Source organism: Rhinolophus hipposideros, assembly GCF_964194185.1.
Source record: "Rhinolophus hipposideros genome assembly, chromosome: 16".
NCBI classification, from domain to species: Eukaryota; Metazoa; Chordata; class Mammalia; order Chiroptera; family Rhinolophidae; genus Rhinolophus; species Rhinolophus hipposideros.
The window spans coordinates 16,998,784-17,022,854 of NC_138062.1; the positions used below are offsets into that span (position 1 = coordinate 16,998,784).

The 24,071-nt window shown below is 35.2% G+C and overlaps 1 protein-coding gene across 5 annotated transcripts in view; it reads right to left on the reverse strand.

Moving 5' to 3' along the window:
- Positions 1-16,390: 16,390 nt before the first annotated feature.
- INPP4B (inositol polyphosphate-4-phosphatase type II B) overlaps positions 16,391-24,071 on the reverse strand; it is a 574,953-nt gene continuing 567,272 nt past the window's right edge. For 3 of the 5 annotated variants that reach the window (XM_081077545.1, XM_081077547.1, XM_081077546.1), the window contains one exon: positions 16,391-18,673. In XM_081077545.1, the coding sequence (XP_080933671.1) occupies positions 18,541-18,673 (133 nt within the window). In that variant the 3' untranslated portion in view covers positions 16,391-18,540. Of the gene's footprint in view, positions 18,674-18,714; positions 20,129-24,071 lie in introns of those variants that run through there. The other 2 variants (XM_081077543.1, XM_081077544.1) reach the window with 2 other exon arrangements.

Below are 24,071 nucleotides of genomic sequence, written 5' to 3' on the forward strand. Positions count from 1 at the left end.
ATCTGGGAATCACCATGGGCCAAATGTCAATATGTGCATAGGCAGTGTGGTAGTGTGGTGGTGTTTTCAAAACAAGCAAAATAATAGGCTGGATGTAGTGGGATACAGCCCATAGGAAATTTACCAGGCTCGTAAAGGAGGAATACAGAAGAAGGTCAGTTAATATTGTAGAAGAAATTAAAAGATTACATAATTGTCATTTTGGAAGCCCCTCATGATATTATTGATCCAGGTAAGGATTGTCACCTAAAACAATTAGGTGAGTGGTTGATAGGGAACACGAAAAACTGAAGTGGAACACCTTTCTGAATATCTCTGGCTTGCAAAGGAGGAAAAATAACTCTACAATGAAACAACTGGTTTGTCAGCCCCTTAGCCCAATGTTTAATCTTCACACACCAATGGCTGATCAAGCAGAACATAAATTTTCTGATGTGATACAATGTAGTACTCAACTTACTGACTATGCATACTCAACCCAAAAGAAGTTCTAATTTCTGATTTGTACGAATTACAGGCGCTAGAGGAAGAAGCCAGACAAAGAGAGAGCTGAGAAAATTCTTTACTGTAAAACTGGGCAGGATGTGGCACGACTACGCTTTTGGAAAATTTAGACGAGTGAAGTTTTGAAGAGATTGACATTATAGAACCACTTAAGCTGAAGTAAAGAGTTCCTTCACGACACAGCTCAACTCCATTTTCCAGACAAGGAAAGTTAAGTTAAAAGGCCACCTAAGCCAGTAAGACCCAGTTGGTAGTATACTCCAGATTCTAAATTAAGGGCTTTTGCATGGCCTCAGGTTAGTCTCCAAGGGTGTGGCAGGACCTCACAGATACTGCAGAGAAGGCTGGAGGATAATTTGCAAATGTTGCTACGTACAGAGAAAATTAAATATCACACTTGAGCCTGGACTAGGCAAACCTCTTTAACGTCTTCTCTGAAGTGCATGGTTGTATGAATAACTTATAGCTAATCTAGCAGGTTTTAGTTGAATAATTTAGAAATCCTACCCTCATTTGTACTCTTGTCTTTGAGTGTAAATTTTGCACAGGGAGTAATTTTAAGAAATGTCTGACCGCCGTGGACAATTACATAAAATAGCGAATATTTTTTTTAGATCCCTAGGAATAGATAAAGAAAGCAGGATTGTTGTTTATTTTTCATTACCTTCAAATAATATTCACATAGAAAAATGCATTTCCATTCTGCTCTCAAATTCAATTATGTACTCACTTCATTTGTACTTCTTTTATGAAGAAAAATAAATATCACATTAAAAATATCTGCAATCAATCTAATTTATAACATGGCAGCTACATACCTTGCTTATGTGAAAGACATTTTTTTTTCAAACTGTAAATTGCAACACAAATATTAGTAATTATTGCATTCACTTCTACAATGACTCTTTTGTACTAAAGCATGCAGGTAGCTCTAGTTTCCAAATGGAGTTAAAACCAAGGACCAAAGTTAACAAATTCCTCATCAGGATAATGGGAATCAGTGCCAAAGATGGGCTCTGCATGAAGACACAAAAATGGTTTTAACAGATTAGGTCATGAGTTCCCTCATAAGATTATTACAGCCTTTTAAAGCAAACTGTTGTTGGACATGGCCCTTTACGCCCTGCTGGTAAATCAATAGCCTAACAATTTTATTCCCTGTCTTTTACTCCAAGTATATTGAAGATCTGTCCTCAAGAAAAGACTCTTGGAGAGGTGGTTCTTATATCCACAGAGTAGAGGAGTGTGCTATTGATCTGTTTACTAAAAGAAGAATAGGGCCTAAAAACTTTGGATATAAGGTCTATATTCCATTTTCTGATCCATCAAAAAGGAACAAAATAGGATAGAGGAAACCACAAACCACAACCGCAAGGACAAAAACCCTTATTTTCTACATTAATTGTAATCTCTGCTTTTTTGTTGTAACTATAATTACAACACAGTTATGATGGGTAAAATGCTAATGAACAATTAAAACTCTTTTTCAGGGCAGGGAAAATTTAAAAAAACAAAAACCAAGAACATGGATAGTCTACAGTCAGAGAATGAACAGTTTTTCTGCCCTACTTCCTTTTACAAACCCAGGACACTCATTTCTATATTCAGAACAAAGAACAGTATTGGACTGTTAAACCTTTTGAATTGTAGGTCTTACTTTGCCCCTTATTTAGAATAAAAAATACTAACATCTTATTTTATTTTTATTTTTAAAATCATCCCGATAATAAATATGATAATTCCTATTTTATAGCTATCTCTTAAGTGCCAAGAACATGTTGTTTGTTATTACAATTAATCCTACCACTCCATGACATACGTGTTTCCCTGAAAACAAGACCTAGCCGGACAATAAGCTCTAAAGTGTCTTTTGGAGCAAAAATTAATATAAGAGCCAGTCTTATATTATAGTAAAATAAGACCTGGTATTGTATTGTATTGCATTGTATTGCATTGTATTGTATTATATTATATTATAGCTGGTCTTATAGTAAAATAAGACTGGGTATTATATTATATTATATTATATTATATTATAGTAAAATAAGACCCGGTCTTACGTTAATATTTGCTCCAAGAGACGCATTAGAGTTGATTGTCTGGCTAGGTCTTATTTTGGAGGAAACACGGTAGACATTATCTCCATTTCACAGATAACGGAAGAGATTTTGCTTTGACAGGGTGTCCAAGTTCACACACTAAGAAAGTAGAAAACTGAGATTTGATTTCAGGTCTATTTGACTCCAAAGTTTCTTTTCTTTTGTCTGTACCACAGTCTTATTTCCTTAAGAAAACTAGATGAGGTGTAGTTTACAAATGGGTTAAATTCTTACTCTCTTTTATTTTAACTCTTAAGAAAGTGTCAATACTGTTTCCTTTGAATTTTAAGTTCTTGAAGTTGTATAAATGAGTATTTTAGACTGTATTTGAAATATAACTAGGAAGAGATTACTAAATAGGTTATGTGGAATTTTAAGTAAACAAAAAATTTCCTCCAATTCTCTGACGATCAGATATTCTATAAAAATATATGACATGAATCCTAATTCATGTGCAGAGAAAAGGTTTATAAAATGTTGTTCAAATGAAAAATATATGTAACTTTCTAGTTTCCCATTCACATATACTGTCTGAGAGGGTTGGTCACTCCCAGGGTTGTTCACGATTGCAAGATTTCAAGTGGAAGGAAGTTTGGGCATAGGTTGCAAAATAGCTAGTTGGAAGCAAAACAGGTTCTGGACTCCCTCTCAGGGAAAATCTCATATTTTTCTCTCATTGGTATAATAGCCAACCTCATACAATTATCTTGAGGGTTAAATGAGATAATTGGCATCAAGCATTTAGCACAGGCCTGACACATAGTAAACAGTCTAAACTTGTTTACAAAACAAATATTCAGACTTCCCATTCAAATTCCTTTAAAATACAAATATCTTCTAATTTTTGTAGCTCATAAACTGGGGTTTTCACAAATTTTATTCTCTTGAGGGAGCAGCTCAAGCATATTATCATCATTCACCCTTCCCAGGGGTGTAATTGCTCAAAGTGACAGTGAGGCAGCCGTGTGCACAGCACACTGAGGCAGACTCAGAAACCCTGGTTTGAATTCTTGTGGTGTGACTGACAATGGACTGTTTTCTCTTTCTGAGCCTTATTTTTTCACCTTCCAGTGGTGTTCTGAAAAATGAGGTAAAGTATAACAAAATGCCTATCACTGAGCCAGCATATAACAGATGTTCAATCAATAATAGGTGATTCTCCCCTTCTAAAGTATATATTTCTGGGACATTGGAAGTATGATTTGGATTTCTCCTTATCCCTTGTAGCTCATTGATCTGCACACCCTTGGTGTCTACTTAATAATTAAATATTCCCAGATATCATGGGTAGAATGTATTTCCACCTTCATTTGACTGTGTGACCAAAGAGCTGAGAATGTGAATGTATTTTATTGTTTTCTCACTGAACGGTCTGAAAGGCTCCTCTGCATATTACAATTTCCAGGATGTTATTTTCTTTGTTAATGATGTCCAAGAAATACAATGTTAAAAATAAACTGCAGGAAAACACAATGGGAAATGCAATTTACCAGGTGGAAGATCAGGTGGGATAAAGTGCCAATATCCCAGCCCACATCCTGTAAAACTGATTTGACTTCACGCTAGTCGAGTTGTGTTGTTGTGTTGTACACACACACACACACACACACTCACTCACACACACACACACACACACACACACACACACACACTCACGTACACTTTTAACCATATGAGCACATCTTGCTATTGCCTATTTAGAATTCTCATGAATAAATAAATATAAATAGGTTGTTTTCGTTTTTCAAGATCAGCTTTTTATTTGACATTTAAAGCTGAACATATACTAGTGTATGGCCAGACTTTAAAAAACATGGTAAATTGGGGAATGCCAAAAGACAGCTCTGGATTGCCATACTCTTCCAGTAAAAGAAGGACTTTATAGCTTGTCTCATCTTCTTGATTAAACGTGTTTGTTTTTCACCCTTCATGTACATCATTTTGTTGCAAATACCACTAGACTTAAAGCACGGAGCTGCTAGTAATCACACCAATTTTTCACTCCAAGGCTTTGCTAGGTGATTGGGTGTGAAACGTTTCAGGCTGTTCTCCTAGCTAACGCTGAATGTCTTTCAGGATTGAACTTTGATGTCTCCAACAAGCTTCCCTTTATCCCTTCTTCCTATTCAGGACTATCCTTCTTCTGTGCTCTTAAATCGCTCTGCATAATATTAAAAGTGTAGCTTTCTTGTTGGTCTCACCCACTGCCGTGTGAAAACCTTGTTTACTCTTGAATCCAATCCCCTACCACTGTACCCAGAACACAGGACATGCTCAATAGGTATCTGTTGAACTGACATGAATCTATTCATGGACTCCTTTGTGTATCTAAGTTTATTCCAAAGTGACCCCCAAATTTCCATTAGCTGAAGAAGAATACTTTTCACATACAACTTACCTGAAGGAGGCATTGATATGTACTAGTATTATGAAAGCAAATTCTGATTTGTGTTGCAGTGGTGGGTTTCCAGCTTTGTACTCTGTTACCCGGGAGAGAGATACATACTCAGATCATGAAAGTTGGAACACACAACTTGCAATGGGCTGAGTTCAGGTGTGTGAACTCTGTACACATGGGATGAGTTCCACTCTGTGTTTTTGGTTTTCTGCTTTGCAAAATAAAAATAACAATTACTTTGTTCTTCCTCACAGAAGAACATACCCAATCAGATAAATAAAAGATGAGTTCTTAAATGATCACAGACCATCCTCTTTGAGAGGGTTCTTTCACTTACCTGATATTCCCAATTATCAATATGGCAAATCTGCAAGATAAAGGTCGAAATAACATGACCTGAAGAACTATGATTTGGTAATAATGTATAAAGGGTGGTTAACAGGAGAGGGATGAATGCCAGCAGAGGTAAAAATATAACTCTTAGTTAATAGAAGTCCATCAAAGATTCAATAGGATTTTGTTCTTTTTGGATAGTCGAAATCTTAAGGACAATTATTTCTAGTTATTTTGTAGATAACTAGAACAAGAAGATGCATTTTTATCCTTTTATTAGGAAAATGAAAAATCAGAAAACAAATTTACTCAAGTTGATATAGATATCATGTACCAAAAATACCACGCAAAAAATAATTCACAATACTAATACTATCTTATCCATAAATGATACCCAAGATCCCAGGGCTCCAGATCTTTTCAAATATTATATTCATAAAAAACAAACAAACAAAAAACAAAAACAACAAAAAACAAATCACTGTTTTCTGTATGCTTGGATAGATAGTATTGACTCCATGTAAAAATGGAGGAAACTTAAACAAAAGAAAAAATACCTTTTCTGACATAGGAACACTAGTAAGCCAATAGAATTAACTTACGTCACATTTTTACTCCTTGTATCTCTGGTTTTCATTTTTCTAATATGTGTATTTTAAAATTACACTCAGAATAAAAACTAGCAAAAATGGGATCCATTTTTAGTGGAACATTATCTTTTTCAGATAAAATAATACCTGCATCACTTTAGGCCGATGGCTGCTGGTCCAAGATAAAATAAAAACACACACAAGAAAAACACAAACTAGGAAAAATATTTCACAAACCCCTATAATTAAAAATAACATTATAGAGAGTAGCAGTACAATAATCATCACTCAACAGAAAAGGGTGTGGTGGCGGTAAAAATAAGACTACAGGTCCAACGTAGAGTCGCTTATGCTAAGCCCTATACTACCAAACCAAGAACTAAATTAACGTTTCAGTGCTCCTAGAAATGGAATCTTAAACCAGTCAATCAAAAATCACCTGATTAGCACTAGTTAGGCAATTTGCCTGACGGACCCCTGCCATGCCCTACCAGAATGTGACTTTGCAATAACTAACCTGCTTTTTTGTCTAGTATAACTTCCTTATTCCCACTCCCTTCTGCCTGTAAAAGTCTTTCATTTTGCACCACTCCTCAGAGCTTCTTTCTATCTGCTAGTATGGATGCTGCCTGATTCATGAATCATTGAATAAAGCCAGTAAGATCTTCAAAATGTACTCAGTTGAATTTTGGTTTTTAACAATTAATTTATTGTCTTTATCCCACTAAAGAAGAGAGATATTTTATCTTATACCATAACACTAACACAGCCTTCTCTGATCAAAGGTCAATTCAACTTACTAAGTAGTTCTTGAATACCAATAATGTATTAAAATTTACATCAAAATCCAGGTTGAACCTTCTAGTTAAAATTGTATTGTGTAAGGAAGTAATCTCTCTTTGCTCATCTCCTTGCCTCTGGATTTAATGAAAGCAGAATGACTATGGATCAGCAGCAAGTGCCTTTTAGCTTCTTTGATGATTGACTCCATCTCCTTCAAATGTTTTTCTAGTGCGGCATCTGTGAGAAAAATCAATTGCACATTCCAGGCAGATTATTTTTTTTTCTCTTCTTGAAAATTCATTATGTATCTTAATATATTTAAAACGTTTTTCTTTCTTTCTTTTTATTTTTATTACCCTATTGGTTTTGGGTTAGATTGTATGTTCACTTGCTTACATTTGTCTAAGTGCTCCCCCCACCCTGTCCAGAACATTTTTTTTTGCATTTGGTCTAAGCTGGTCTAAAGATTTAAAACTATTGTATATGCAACATCTGTGAAATTTGAATTAATTTATATAGGAAAGCTTTTCCCAATCCTCTCAGCTCTAAATGTCAAATGCTCACATTCTTTCAATGGAGAAAAATCCATGCTAGAAAAGATATTAATATAAAAACAATGTAAAGGCAGAACAAATGTGTGTTTGTTTATGTTAAACATATAGAGTTAAAAAGTAATTTCTATTGTTATCCCTCAAGTATAGAACAAAATCATTCAATATTCTTGTAGTTTTATTCCTCAGAAGAATATTCTAGGAACTATTAATTTCAAGAAATGCCTTAAAATATAAATTTCTCATAAGCCATATTCATACATTAATAATTTTTAAATCATATTTAAACTATTAGTTTTTTCTCTGTATATGTTTATGTTTTGCTCCAGCCACTCCATAAAGCAATTAATTTAGAAAAGATATTTACTAAAAAGATTTTCCAAAGAGTGAAACAATTCAAATAAAATCCTCATAAACAATCTTCTTAGGTGTTCTGACAGTTTTTAAAAAGATGAGAATGTTGGACCAGAAAAATCCCTCACTCTATTATCCATCATTACATTACGTAGTTTTAAACTAATAAATCCTAAAAAAGTTATTTTTTAAGGGAGATTTTAGGGAATTCATCTATAGTATCTCCTTTTCTTTTCTATGTTCTGAACAAATTAGGAGGTGGACAAGGAGTAAGGCTGCCAGAAATGAAGATATAAGCGTTTTTATTTTTTTCTTTTGTGACAATTTTAGACTTATAGAAGAGTTGTAAAGATAGTACAGGGAGCTTCTGTACACCTTTCCCTGGCTTCTCTGAGTATCAACATCTTACATAACCATTGGTACAATACCATTAACGAAACTACAGAATTTATTTAGATTTCACAGATTTCCCCACTAATGTTCTTTTTCTGTTCCAAGACCCAATCCAGGGTCCCATGTTGCATTTAATTGTCATGTCTTCTTTGTCTCCTCCAATCTGTCACAGTTCTTCAGTATTTCTTTATAACTTATGACCTTGGCAATTTTGAAAAGTACTGGTTAGGTATTTTGGGATTACTTCTCAATTTGGATCTGCCTGATGGTTTTTCATTATTAGACTGAGCTTATAGTAGATTTGGTGGAATGCCAAAGAGGTGATGTGCTCATCTTATTACATTATAACAGAGGGTACATGATATCAATATATTTTATTACTAGTGATCTTTGGAGTAATTTTAATAAGGGTGATTTTCTACTCTCATTCTTTCTACATTCATTAACTGGAATTCTATGTAAGGGTAAGTTGTCTCATTTCTCTCATTTATTTATTTGTATGATCATTTATTTTTATCACAGGTGCTAATTTTATTTTTTGGTTAACAATTCAATGCTATTGTTATTTATTTTGTGGCACTAATTGTTCTAGCTGTGGACATTGGAGGCTCTTTCAAGTTGACCCTTGTAGTCTTTTGAAATGTTCCCTTTGTACTTTGTTTTGATTTTTTCTTGCTTTCTTGTTTTTTTCCTTGTTATTTTTTTATTGTATTTATTTTGTCTTTACTTTCTGACACCTCAGTTTGATCTAGATTTATCTTTTATTTTCTCTAACCTCACCTTGGAATAAAGCATTTATCTAAATAATCTTGGTTCCTTGTATTGTTCACCTTATTCAAGTTTGCCTTGTTTATTTGGTACTCTTTGCATTCCATATAAATTTTAGAACCAATTTGCCAATGTTCAAGAAAATAACCTTCTAGGATTTTGTCTGGGATTGCTTTGAATCTATAGATCGATTTGGGAAGAATTGGCATCTTTACCATACTGTGTCTTATTATCTATAATAATACGTCCTTTATTTAAATATTCTTTAATTTCTTTCACTAATGCTTTATAATTTTTGGCATTGATGTAGTGCATTTTTTATTAAATTGATTCTATTGCATTTGATATTTTTATACAACTGAAAATTGTGTACTTTTAAAAGTTGCATTTTCTAATTTTTACCTACTAGTATATGCAAATGGATTGCTTTCTCTAAGCTTCGCTTAAATTTGATGACTAGTTAAATTTATTTCTTAATTATAATGTTTTATCTCTAATTTAAAATTTTCACATTAAAAATCATGTTGCCTATGTATAATGAGTTTTATTTCACCATTCATGATTCTTACACATACATTTTTTTCTTTTCTTAAGGTACTGACTAGGACATTTCCAAGTGACTGATATGAATATTTTACCCTTCAGTATGCTGTACGTTTTCAAGATATCTCTTTATCAGGTAAAAGTAGTTCCCTTCTACTTCTAGCTTGTGGAATTTTGTACTATACTTTTTTGGGGGCATCTTTTGAGAGAATCATATGATTTTAGTCTTTTGTTCTCTACACGTAGTTCATGATACTGATTGAAACCTGACTGTTATGCCAACCATGAATTCCTGGAATAAACTCAACTTGTTTGTGACACATAATTTTTTATATCTAATAGATTCAGTTGCTAATATTTTATGTAGATATTTATATTTATGTTAATAAGGATAATTGACCAGGAATCTTTTTCCTTTCTTGTAATTTTTTATCAAGTATTTTAATCAAGATTATGCTGGTATCATAAAATACATTGGAAAGTGTTCCACATTTTCATATACTTTTGAAAAAATTTTTGTAAGATTGGTAATTTTTCTTTCATTTTAAAACATTATTATTGAGTATAAATTTCATACAATAAATGGCACTTAAATGGCACTTAAATGGTACAATTTGATGAGTATCATTTATAATCTAAATATTATCCATCTATCTATATCTATTATCTATCATCTATCTATCCATCTATCTACCTATCATCTACCTATCAGTCATTGATATCTATAATCTGTCTACCGTGTTTTTTGGAGCAAAAATTAATATAAGACCTGGTATTATAGCATAGCATAGCATAGCACAGCACAGCACAGCACAGCACAGCACAGCACAGCACAGCACAGCACAGCATAGCATAGCATAGCATAGCATATATTACCTGGTCTTACATAATAGTAAAATAAGACTGCGTCTTATATTAATTTTTGCTCCAAAAGATGCATTAGAGCTGATTGTCCAGCTAGGTCTTATTTTCGGGGAAACACGGTATATATCATGAGTCATATCTCTCTGTCTATTATCTATCTATCTATCTATCTATCTATCTATCTATCTATCTATCTATCTATCTATCTATCTATCTAATCTATCATCATCTCTATTTACCTAGCTGTATCACAAAGCCATCAGCATAATCAAGGTAATTCATTGCCACCAAAAGTTTTCTTGTGGCCTTTTATAATCCATATCTCCATTCCCAAACTCCAGACAAGCACTGTTCTACTTATATCTCTATAGATTAGCTAGTATTTACATAACTATAATCACACAGTAGGTACTCTTATTTCGTCTGCCTTTTCTCACTCAACAGTTACGTTGAGATTTATCCACATTCTTGTCAACACTTGGTGTAGTAAGTCTTTTCAATTTTGGCCATCTAGTGGGTGTGTAGTGCTAGCTCTTTGTGGTTTTAATTTGCATTTTATTCTTTTTTTATTTTAATATTTTAATTAATTTTAAAGTAGGTCAGTTTAGTCCCCTACTTGGAAACTTGCAATTGCTTCTAATTTCACATAAAATTGAATTTCTTTTCCTGGTCTAAAAGACTTTTGCTAACTCTAATCTCATCTCTCCCCCAGCTTCATACTCTGTGGCCCATCCACTGGCCCCACACACACTGTCTGTTTGTCCCCTCCCTTCCTTTGCTGGATGATTCTCTTCCCTAACAGCTTAATCTAAGTGACATCTCCTCAGAGAGATGACCCCTGAGTACCCCATCTAAAGCAAGAAACACCCCCTCCCATCCTATACCATGATTCTGTGCCCAAATTCCTAGATCATTTACTTCATATCATACTTGGTAATTAATAATTACTTCTTTTTTTGTTTTGTTTTGTGTGTTTATTTTTTTTATTTTTTTTATGTCTGTCTCCATTGCTAGACTGGACTGTGAACTCCGAATGGAAGAATCAGGCCACTTGTTAACTTTAAACATCCTGTTTCTAACTGCCTGCCAGAAACATACTCAAAAGTATCTGCCGAGTAAATGAAAGAATAAAAAATGAATGTACAAATGAATGAATGAACTATAAAGGCTATACTATGGAAGAATTAGAATAGTGGAGACTAATTCCACTTAGAGTGATGGAAAGATTTCTTTGGAACAAGAAACATATGAGTTCAACTTTGAGAGTTTTGTGTGTGTGTGTGTAAGACACATGCTCTGTGTATGCAGATTCCTCATGTGGGTATGTGTGGAGGATGGAATTACAGGAGATGCGAAGTACACCTTGATAGAAAAGATAAGGCCAAATTGTGGATTTCATCGCATACTAATCTTTATTTAGTTTGGATGGATCTTTAGTTACAGGGATAATAAAGGATGCATCTGAAATAAACAGCTGTGGCAATGAAAGGGGGGAAGTAACAGATATGAGGTGAAGTGGTAGTACAATTTACAGACCTAGTGACACGTGAAATATTATATGTCAATAGAGATGGAAGAGTTAAAGCTGATTCAAGCTTGTAAACCTATGTAACTAGAATCTGTATTCCATTAACAGAGACAGGAAACCTAGAAGAAGGAAGGCAATGAAAGTATGACTATCCTAAAACATTTATATTAAAAAATAGCCAGTAGATACCTGGAAAGGTGGTGCTAAAACCCAGCTGAAATATCAAAGACAAATAAGATAATCAGCAACGATTACCAAAAAGAAATTTATTGAGGACGTCCTATAAGCGGAGGGCATCAGTCAGGATTATGTGCAGGAAACAGAATCCAGTCAAGTCATTTCTAGCAGAAAACACTTTAGCACAAGTAATAGGGGGGAATTAGATGGTTACACAATCATTGTAAAGACTGGAGGAACTCCCTGTTAGAAGTGGACCCTTATCAGGCTCTGGCTTCAAGCACCTCTGTCTCACTCAGTTGTTAGGAACTACTATTGCTGCCCAAAGTCGCCTGTGCTCAGTTGACTCGACATATATTCTTCACCACAAAGATCAGTAATTTGCCCAGTGTTGAAGCATTGGTATCTGGTTCATAAACTTTTTAGAAAATTGTGGTTGATACGGCTCTCACAGAATAGCCACCCTGAAGGTGCATTCTGCTAGTAACGAGACTAAAATTATACTCATGTAAAATTTGCACTGTTATTGTAGTCCTGCATAAAATTAGTCTGTTCTCTATGAAATATTGTTTGGTCTAAACTTCTAATATTTTCATTAATTTTTGGACATCGCTACATTGATGAACATGGAAAAAATGTATAACAGGGAGAAAAAGACAGAAACATAAAAAATAAAAATCACATTTATTTAAACAAAAAATATACACACAGTGTACAATGCATATGGTTTCCACAGAACAATGATATTTCTCCCAATGCCAACATAAAATGATCTAACCTATTTGTGCCTTAATTCCTAGGAATACACATTAGTTCACCTGGAATATATATTTAATATAAAAAGAAAACAAGTGGCGACACTTCCGATAAGTAAACAGATAAGAAAACAAGATAAGAAACAGATAAGAAAACAAGTGGTGACACTTCAGATCACGAGAATCTGAAAATTAGAGGTTAGGTTAAATAAAATAATAAATAGTCACGTAAGAAGTATATGTGGGCAGAGGAGTACACAAGTACAGTGAAATGGGTGTCTACAGTGTTATAGATACATGGAATCTACCTTTTAAAAATATGAAGTTCTTTGATGGGAAATATTTTTTAATGATAGTGATATAAAAGCATCACAGATCTATATAGATAATATAGCAATCTTGCCAATAGTTGAGTCAATATTGCTTGCGAGTTAACAAAACCACATCATTAAAAATGTACTGTTGGATTGTGTGTCTTTTGGAATAATTTAGATGATTTTAAGAAGACTATGAATGTATTCAGACTTTGTGTGTGAAAATGCAACATCTTCTTAAATAACACTTTTTACTAAAAGATAACCCAGAAATGGTTTATCAGGCAGTGTCACTGTATTAGGTCTTCTCTCCCTTGATAGTCACTCTCTCTGGGTACTACACTTAATTGTGAGCTTTGTTTTACTTTTTTAATTTAAAATTCTAAATGTTCATATAACCCATAAAAATTCAAGGTCAGGAAGAATGATTGCATGTACATTGTTTTGTGTTAATATTACCTCACAATTTTTTCTGCCTCTTTGTTACTAATAGCCAAATATGATTTGTTTCTTTGACATCAGAGATGCTTTAGGCTTTCTCTTACTTTCTTAGAAACAAAATTTAAAGAGTGACTAACGTTCGTTATGACTTTAAAACTCCAAATTTCCATACCTTGACTCTATCCCTACTAGGCTTGCAGTATTTTATCTAAACCAATTTTATTTTCCTGCTCTGAAAGACAGCTTCTGTTTGGTCAGAAAATTCTAATTTAAAACTGCCAAAGAAATAAAAGATATAACATAGTGGGACTACCTTTATAAAGCAATGGACCATAAACATGAGGAAAGAAGCATAGCCTTTGCATTTCACAGCTGGGCTAAATGAAGGTAAATTCCCACTGAAACTGTCAATCATTGACACAACTCCCAGCAAATCATTCTCTCCAGTTGTGCTTAATTTGTAAAGTCTCTAGCTCTTCAGAACAACTTGTGTTCAATGTTTGCTTCCCTCCGTAACTGCTGATCACAGTTTTTCTCAGACCAGCTTCTTGTGTAGTAAAAGTTAATTTATTTCCTCCCCAATTACAAAAGGAGCCCTGTATATTGAACTAAACAATGGATACACCATCCTGGTTGGAAATCAAACACCTAAAACAGCTGCAGTGATTTAGCGTACTGCCGGAGTTTAATTTGTTGAACCTAACAGTTTGGGTTTCCATGGAGCTATATTTATTAGAAACAGGGTACAGTAATATGTTACTGTTTGTCTTTTTTCTTGCGTTTAGCAAAGAAACTAAACTAAAAAATGGGTACTGAAGCACATTTTCAGTGATACTCTAATTAGGCTAACATCTCCCTGAATTTAGCCTGGAGTTGTTTTTGCTTACGCTGAAGTTGCATTGCCAAGATTTCCCTTGCCAAACATCATAGAGAGATGCGTTTTTAAATGCATCTCTGTGATTAAATTATTTAATTATGAATAAAATATGAACATCAACTGTTACTTATAGTCCAATCGGAGTCTTTAAAGAGGGTAAAAACTAGAACAAAATTGCAGCCATCTGAAGATGAGTGATTGCATTTAATTTCATTTTAAATACTGTATATGGCTTCCAATGATTTTCTGGAGAAAAAGTGATGGTGGCATTCAATTGTATGCCAATAAATACTGAACAATGGGATTTCCAGGAATTAAAGGCCCTGGTTGGTAGCAGTGGTCAATTTCCAGCTGCCAACGTGTTGTTACTGAACATGGAGCAAGCAGGGGTGTGCAGGGACATGCTATATAATACAGTGTACAAGATACAACGGACATAAATGACCTCAAGAGCAGAGGTACATTGTAAAATGTAGTAAAATAATTAGGATGTTCAGTTTTGATTATAACCTTTGCTTTTAATAAAACGTGGTCAATTGTATTTGAATATTTAATGATGGTTGTGTTTAGCAAGTGGCTTATAAAATTGCTGATAATTTACTGATCAGCTGTCTGGAGTCAGTTCCAGTCAGTTCCAGCACACCACAGGTACTGCCTCTTCTTGGCACCTATCAAACTTTACATAGGGAGGGGTTTGATATACTTGGCAAGAAAAGCAGTACTTTGTAATAAATAGCTTTCTTTTCTACCTCGAGTCTTACTGTATGACAAATGCCTTAATTTAGTTGAAGGAATAAAGGGAAGTATCCTCCATGCAGATGAGATGCTAGCTTTTAAGACTTCAAAGTTTTCAGAAGAAAAGGTCTGCTGAATCTTAATCTTACGAAGTAAGGACTGGAGGTTAGGTACATGGTATACTGCTCTAACTGAGCTGTTGGTCATTTTAGTACAATTTGTCAGCTGAGTCAAATGGTTGCTCTGATTCACCAGCTTGTTGGACTGACCAAACTATTTACATCAAATGACTGTTTTGGCAGGCTGTAGACAACCCCAAGGCAATATTTACAAGAAAAAAACAACCATATGAGAAATAAACAAATGGTTGCCTGTAAGGGTGGAGCTATTTCAATCAAATATTTCAAATGTTTATGCTCAGCTGCTCTGGAGAGCACTCCCAGGTGCTGGATCATTTGTCACTGGGTCAAACATGACCTGGATTCCACCTTCTCTTCTTTTTAAATATGCTCTCTGTAGAACTGTAAATAGCGAATACAGAGTTGATATCTACATTTGATGACATTAGAGGGAAACTATTTTGAGCAAAAAAAAATTATCTTGTTTGGAAATGTCATTTTCTTGGTTCAGTTTCTGGCTCAACATGATCTAAAAGAGGCCTGCTGATGTATCTTATCTTTCAAATGAAAATATAGATAGAAAAGCATTACAAACCGTGTCTGTACAAAGGAGATTTTACAACTTATTGTTTAACTTTGGCTCTTTGATTTAGAAAGCCTTAATAACTTCAGAAATAGTTAAGTGATTTTCCAAGGATACATAGAATATCTCTCAGGAAAGGGGAAATATTGTCGCTATGAAACAAGAATTTCCTTGATAAAAAACCACTTTTAAATGTATGTATAAATATAGGTTTCCTGTAGGGAAATGCAGATAACTATGTTAATAAGAAACAGAAAACTTTTATGCATTTGTAGTACAGTAAGTTCTACACTTTGAAACATCTATTTAGTAGTTATTATAAAAGAAAAAAATATCTTTGAAATGTATTCCCCAAATTAAAAATCCTATTGGTGGCTTTCTACTTAATACATATTTTTCCACATGTGAGTCAAGAGGTTTCATTTTTACAAATGCAAACAAAAATTCTTGTTTATAAGAGTATTTACAGGATGATAAGTCACTTAAAGTCTCTTGGAACTCAGGTTACCGTTTGATATACTGAAGAAGGCTTCACAGTTATTCAAGGAAACCTCTGTCATCCCAACCTCTTTACCTTAAATCCAGTGGGATAATGAAAATAACCACAAATCTTACCATTTTCAAATGTAATTGAGCAATTCAAAGATTATACTTAATCACTGAAATGGAGAATGAGGTGTAAGGGAGAACACCAACATAACTTTATCCATGAATAGACATACTAAATAGCCCCTTTTATTAAACAGATAGTTTAGCAACTGCCTCAAATATAATGCCTACAGCCATTAGCTAAAATAATAGATTGATACTTCTAGTATTAAAAGTCCCAAAGGGTTATCTAAAATTTCTAGAAATTTGAAAAACCCAACACGAACTTAGAGATCGGTATGGAATCCTTATCTCAACAGGCGTCTTAGTGAAGGAGCTATCACATTAGCTATGGAAAAAGCCTCATAATGTCACCATTGAATATGATCATAGCTGAGAGACGTCTATATAAACAAGCCTCTGACATTTCCAAGGGAGATTTATGCTTTGGATGACATGCTTCTCTAATGAGAAAGGAAAAAGAATAAATCCTTAAAATTTGGAGAAAATAGGTTTCATTTGTCCAGGCTGTTGTAATCTAAGCTTTAACTCCAGCAATAAATGTTAATTTATATTTAACTAACTAGCATTATCATCTAACTTTCATGTTTACTTGGCAAAGGAATTTGGAGAAGAGACAAGACTAGGGAGGTAAGGAGAGATTGTAATCATGGCTTTAAAATTATCCAGCTGGCTGTTTAGGGGCGTATCTTCCCTGTGCTTTATTTCACCCATTTATAATGGTGTTATACAAGATAATCTCTAAGGCAACTTCTAATTTGGGATTTAGGAAAATTTATGGTGTTATTTTACTACATAAGGACAAATTTGAAATTCAGATTAACAGAAATAATTGTTTTGCTTTGCCATTAGTTATGGTTGTATATGTTTTAAAATGTTTATTCACATATGTTAATCTATGCCAGATAATGCATACTTATACCATCTACATTGTATACTAAGATGACTGCTAGAAAACATCTCAAGGATATCTTATTGACTTTCATGAGCTTGACTACATGAGGTTCAGGTTGATGGGAATTTCATTTTGAACATCAACAGGCTGATTATCTTTAGTTTCCTTGCAGGTTCAACTCCTTACAGTGCTTTGCTTATTACACTACTAAACTTCCTCTGTTGCTACTTCTACAACTGAGCCATACAACCCAAGTCAGAGTTTTGAAAGGATACTGTCTTGCGGGAGACCCTGCTCGCTGTGCCATTTGTCGTGCAGGGCGGCCAGAGGGGTCTCCGGTCCCGCTGCCCACATAAGAATGCTGGATATGGTGAGGCCAAAAAGGAACACCCACGGAGCCATAGATGGGGGCGTCATACCACTATAGTCTCACTGGAGGCTGAAGTCACATGACCTGCAACCTGCCGTCCGCTTCTCTGCCTACCAACCGACCGACTCTCAATTTTCTGACTCGACTGACCCACCAACCAGCGCAGCCCCGGCACTTATATCAGTGGCTAATTGACTAACTGGTAACAGCTGAGGGTCAATTAGCCACAGCCCACGGCCATCTACCACCAGTCAGCACCCCTCCACGTGAGGCCGAGAACCTGGAAACTGCTCGCTGGGACTCTGTCCTCACAGATACCATGTTTTTGAAAAGTATTTTTATGGCTTTACTAACACTGTTTAGCTACCTGTTTAGGAGGAGTAGTCCCATTTCAGCCAGAGGACGAAAGTCTTTACGAGCATACCTGTAAACTGTTCTTTAATTGAGATCATGAGTTAATGTTACCTAATTTCAATTCACTAGAAAAATAGTTTTGTAAATCTCAAAAAGGGGCTCCGAGGTTATCTGTGAGAAAGGTTATGAAATAATACCATAAGGTCCGTCTACCCTTTATACACTCCTCTCTTCCTTATGGATGGAAAGTGCCACTGTAACTCACCTTGAGTCTTCCGTGGCACCGATGTTGTCTCAGAACGTCTTTTCATTAAATTACTCCATGAATGAAAGTTACAATTTTTGAGCTGATCTCAACCAGCAAGAGTCAACACTTAGAAATTTAGGACTAGGAAGGGCAATATTACATAAGTGTTTTTAATGGGTTTCATTCAGAGTGATATGCTCATAACTGATTCAAGTAATTCCTAGATTTGGGCAAACATCCTTGATCATCTCGCTCCACCAATTCACAACAATAAAAAATAAAAATAAAAATGAAAAAGGTAGAGATTATCCCACTGAAGCGAATTTGTGTTCCTGTTTATTTACATGTTGGTAAAGTTAGGTGTCAGCTTTTCCATAAGTCCCCTCTGGAGGTCGGTAGTACTTGGGGAAAGCCATCAGCTGTAGCATGTTGAAAGCATACTTTCTGCATTTGATATTCTTCAGTACATTCTCTATGCGGCATCCTTCTCTGGTGAAAGGGGAAAAAGTACAACTTCATGAAACACAGAATAAATAAATATGCTTTATTTGTTCAATGCAGAGTTGCGGCAACAGTCCAAGTAAAAATAACAAAGATTCAACTCTACATTTTTTTCCCCACAGATGATGATACATCTTACAAAATTAAATCCTAGGCCAGGCCCAATACCATTATTGCCTTCGGAAAGAGATGATTCAAGTCTCTTTGCTCTCAACAGACATTTAAGGTTTAATAAACTCTTTAAATATAATTTGCTCCACAATACAGCTTCACTTTAATTTCATAAATATATCTGCCTTTTTATAACTTTTCCACAAATTAATTTCTTAGTCTCTTTAAAACACATTAAAATCTATAAGTAGCCCTAAGGATACAGGTTCTAGGAATAAGGCATTTAATTTATTAAGTCTGGCCCTATAGATTTTTAAAGGAAAGTTCAATTTCTAGTTTACTTCATTATGTTAGCTGTGCAATGAAGAGAAAAATGGCTTTCGGGACAGCCTGGTCCAAGTCTCTGCTTTATAAAGGAAGAGTGCTTGTGCACAGACAGTACAGAAGTCACAGGTGCTGAAAAAGGGGCATCAAGACACAAACAAGACCTTGTTAAGAAGAATAGAAAAGTACTCTGAAATCCAAATCAACCCAAACAATATTACAAACAGGTTAATTTAATTACAAAACATAAATAGCCATTCTCTCCATAAAGTTACTTGACAGAAAGGGGTTAATTGCAGCAAAGAAATAACAAAACCAAACCAACAGGTTAAGAAATCAAACAGCAGATTCTGTCAGCTGATGGCAACAATGACATTAGCACAGTGGAAATAAAGTCTGGAACCTTTCACATCTCTAGGACTTGTCTTAGGGTTTCAGGGTGTTGTGCAAATTCCATCTTAATTTCTTTAATAAATTTAATGGGAAGAGGAACAGGAGGTGCAGAACATCAAGCTTTCAGGATTCTGTTCTTTGTCTTAGGCCAAAGACATTAATTTAGAAATTCTTCTTGAGCTAGTTGACAGTGGGAAACACTTTTCCATGAACAAAAGAGCAACATAATTCACTGAATGCATAGTACTTCTTTTTCTTTTTCTTTCTTTTCTTTTCTTTTTTTTTTTTTTTTAGATTTTAGGAAAAACAAAGGAAACACAATTCGAACATTTGTTTGTTTTAAATTCTGTGACTCTTAAAATGTAGAAATATTACAGCATTGTCCCCATAATTTAAAGTCCATTGTCATTTGTAGAAAAGAAAGCAACACAATGTAAATCTTATTGGTATTTGGCTAATAGTAATGCAAGACTTAAAATGAGCCACACAACTAGCAGGTGTGAGCTGACAAGTAGCAAGGCGACAGGATAGAAGTGTCGAGAAGTTGGCTTGTTATCAGATAGACAGCCTGTTTCAGGATCATCGGATTCATTCAGTGCTCCCTGGGTTTGTCTGCTGTTAAACAGGGTGGGGGAGTTAGGGGAGAAAAGAAAATAGTAGAGCATTCACACAGTAAAGAAACTCAACCTTAAATATTCTGAACTAGAACACATTATCTTATACAGTGGAGCTGTTTCAGAGGAAGTTGTGTGCTAAATAGCTCCCAAAGCATCCTATCTGTTGTTGTCTCTCACTGACAAACGTATTTCTCATAGACAGATGTATTAAAAAAGGAAATTCCTTTTGCTTTTGGTATAAGAAGGAAGAAAGACACACTATGATGACAGTCACATGGATTGAATCTGTATGTACAAGAAAGGATCCAATAAGCGTAAAAGCACCAGCAAAGACTGCGTGAACAAAACTAAAATATGGATCAGCCATAAAAAATAATCGGTTCAGTACATCATTGGAAAATGAAATGAGAAACACAGTATGCAGCAAAGCAAATGAACATGTCTGACACATTTAAGCACACCCTCCATTGGTATTGTACCTATATAATGTATTTAACATTATAAAAATGATTTAAGGAAATGGCTTGGTATTTAAAATGAATGAAACATCTGACATGTCATCCTTGCCAGCCATAAGATTAGTTTAACAAAACCCAACTCAGCATCTTTCTGTTACTTCACCTCATAAATTACATTGTCTCCTGCTCATCTTACTTAAATGAGGCAAAATCTATGTCACATGGACTCCTTATCTTAAAAGAGATAACATATTTGCAGAATGACACTTTGGACAATGAAAGATTCTAAATTTCCAGGTTGTGTAGGTCAAAGGTAAGCATTGGTAATTGGGCTTAAAAGCAGCTCCAATTATGGCAAATCTGAAATACGCCATACCACTATTCATTGGAAATAAAAATTATTTTCTATGATCTATCTCATGAATATTCACAGTATTCAGAATTTCAATCACACTCAGTTGTCAAGGGGTGGTTTGATCTCTATCAGCTCCTCCGGGTTTTAAGGCAGAAAACTGGTTATTGCTCACAGTCTTATGAAAAGAGCCATGTAAAGGTCACGTCAGTTTTAAAGAAGCTCCATAGCTTCCAGGGCCCCCTTTCAACCAATTGCAGCCCCTGAAAACCTCCTATACTGAAACTGTTGACCAGGCGTTGACACATCAGTGACCACACCCAGACAAACAATAGTCATAATTGTTTCGCACAACAATCATAGTGTAAAACACCAAATCAAGCACACTGCCTGTGCTTGAGCGTTTCCTATCGTTTGGTAAGACCTACAGGACTTAAAAGGACTGTAAAGCCAGTGACCTAGTGAAGTAGAAGCTTATCTGGAAGACAAATGATTAACTAAGCAAAAGGGAGCCTTCCATAACTTCTATTGTCAATTGTACAAGTAATGTGTTTACTTGTTGAACTTCATGCTGCACATTAGGTAGGAAACACACAGTAGATGTTAAGATATTGATAACTTAATGTGACTAAGAAAAGTCTCCTTGTCCTATGTTGTTTCTTCTATTGGCTTGTCAGAGTGCTTGAAATCCCTACACTGCTCATCCCAGAGAAATATTTTATTCGTTTGTTCCATCAATTATTACCAATGTGCATCTCATTCTTTTAAAATTTCTATTTTTCATATATTCCATAAAGTATATATTAGTAGAGTAACACGTTTCTCTGAGTCAGACTCTGAGTCCGAGTAACTGGCTCAGAGTGTGGGCTCTGTAGTCAGAACACCCGGCTTCCAGTTTGGTTCAGGCATTCGACGTCAGTGGCCCATGGAAAATTATTTAACATTTAATGTCTCAATTTCCTTATCTCTAAATGGTGTTAATCATAATAATACCTACTTCAAAGAATTGCTGTGAAGTGTTGTAAGTCAACATTTACAAAGTTCTTAGAACAGTGACTGGCCTATAGTAAACATTTAATAATGGTTATGATTGTTATATTGTTTGTATATAAAGGTATAGACACATCTTGGTTGCGTAGTCTGAACTTTTCTAAGTAGTAGGGATAATATATAATCAAACAAGGTTACAAACCACTGATCTAGCTGATTGATCAACTGTGGATATGCCATGAGGGTGGTGTTGGAGGCATAGAGGGCTGATCAGAGCAGTGTGCTTTTGTCGGTGTGAAAAGAAATTCTGCAAAAAAATGTCTTTGTGTACCACCCCGGTGGCCACATATGGACAAACAACACTCATAATTATTTCAAAGAGACCACACAGCAATCTGAATTAGTTTAAAACACGTAATCAACCATGATGTGGTCAAAAAGAATAGTTGAAAATAACTGGTCTGCCTCATGATTGAACAATTCTGGGAATGAGGAAAAAACACGTCCGAAGAGGTCCATTCCTGACACTGGTAGCGGTGGGGGGGGGGGTTCAGTCATACAACATGTGTGTGTGTGTGTGTGTGTGTGTTGGGGGGTCCAGGGATAAAGGGCCGAGGGAGGCTGGATAGGTGACTATAAGGTCCCCTTGGATTTTCAGATGTGCAAAGTAAAGAGAAAGGCTCTGAAGTAACGCATGCCTTTTTTCTCCCCCCAGTTTCAGCCCCTACTAGCTGCATAAGCTTTAGCAGATACTCCATCTCTTCCCATTACAGTTTCTCCAAATGAACAAGAAGAACGAGATTGTTATAAGGATTAATTAAGATGATACATGCAGAAAACTTAGCACAGTACAAGTCATAAACAAGTCCTGGATAAATATTAGCTATTGTTACTACTATTATCACCAATATCATCCTCACTAACACTCCCTCCTGTCCAGTTTTAAGGTGAAGGTTATCTGCAGCAAATCTTAACAACTTTGTTGAAATCTTGGTTCCTCTCCAATGTTCCCCATTAGGAGGGAAGTACTGAGTCCCCTATCTATCTGTCTGTCTATCTATCTATCTATCTATCTATCTATCTATCTATCTATCTATCTATCTATCTACCTACCTACCTACCTATCTATCTATCATCATCATCATCTATCATCTATCTATCCTATAATTATTTATCTATCACAGTGTAAATATTACATTCTGATCACAAATTTAGGTTAAATATTAACCACAATCTATCAACATAATACTATAGAAATACTCTCTTTCCCAGAGGCTACATATAGGTTGGCTCTGGCTGAGGAGTAGATCACTGGCTGAAAGGACCTTGTAACAGTCCTTACTCCAAGTACAGGAGACTAACTTATGCCAGATGCCTTTACCCCTACAATTACCACAGTACATGTAACATTTCCCAGTCTGCTTGTTGTATATGCTTTCCAAGCAAAAAATTACTACATTAAAAGATTGTCTTTTTTTTGGGGGGAGGGTCAGTTTTATAATTGAATTTATTTGTTATATACTAACTTTAATCTCTGGAGATCACAATAATACATTAAAAATGCCTCACGCATGGGGTGGCCAGTTAGCTCAGTTGGTTAGAGCACGGTGCTTATAATACCAGGGTTGCCGGTTCGATCCCCACATGGGCCACTGTGAACTACGCCCTCCACAACTAGATTGAAACAACTATTTGACTTGGAGCTAATGGGTCCTGGAAAAACACACTTAAATAAATAAAAGTTTAAAAAAAATGCTTCACATATAATCATTCTATGATTCAGCTGGAATTAAAAGCAACATGGCCAATGAGACTGCCACAGAACTTTGAGCTGGAGGCCCCTGACTGTGTCAGAGCGTGGACACAGGTGCTCTTGGGACTGTATACTTGCTTCCCGCTAAGAATAGAACAAATGGTCATTTCTTCATGACCACAAATGAATTTTTAAGCACCCTGTATGTGCTAACTGCAAAGGATGTGTTCAGTAATAATATTAGTAATTTCCTCACTGGGAGATTATGACAAGTTGTTAATTAGTGGCTGCCTTGCAAGGTACCCTGACAATTCAATATTACTGGTTTCAGCCATTGCTGGCAGGTAGAGCACCACGGAAGCAAATCACAATGTTGTTGTCCCCACTG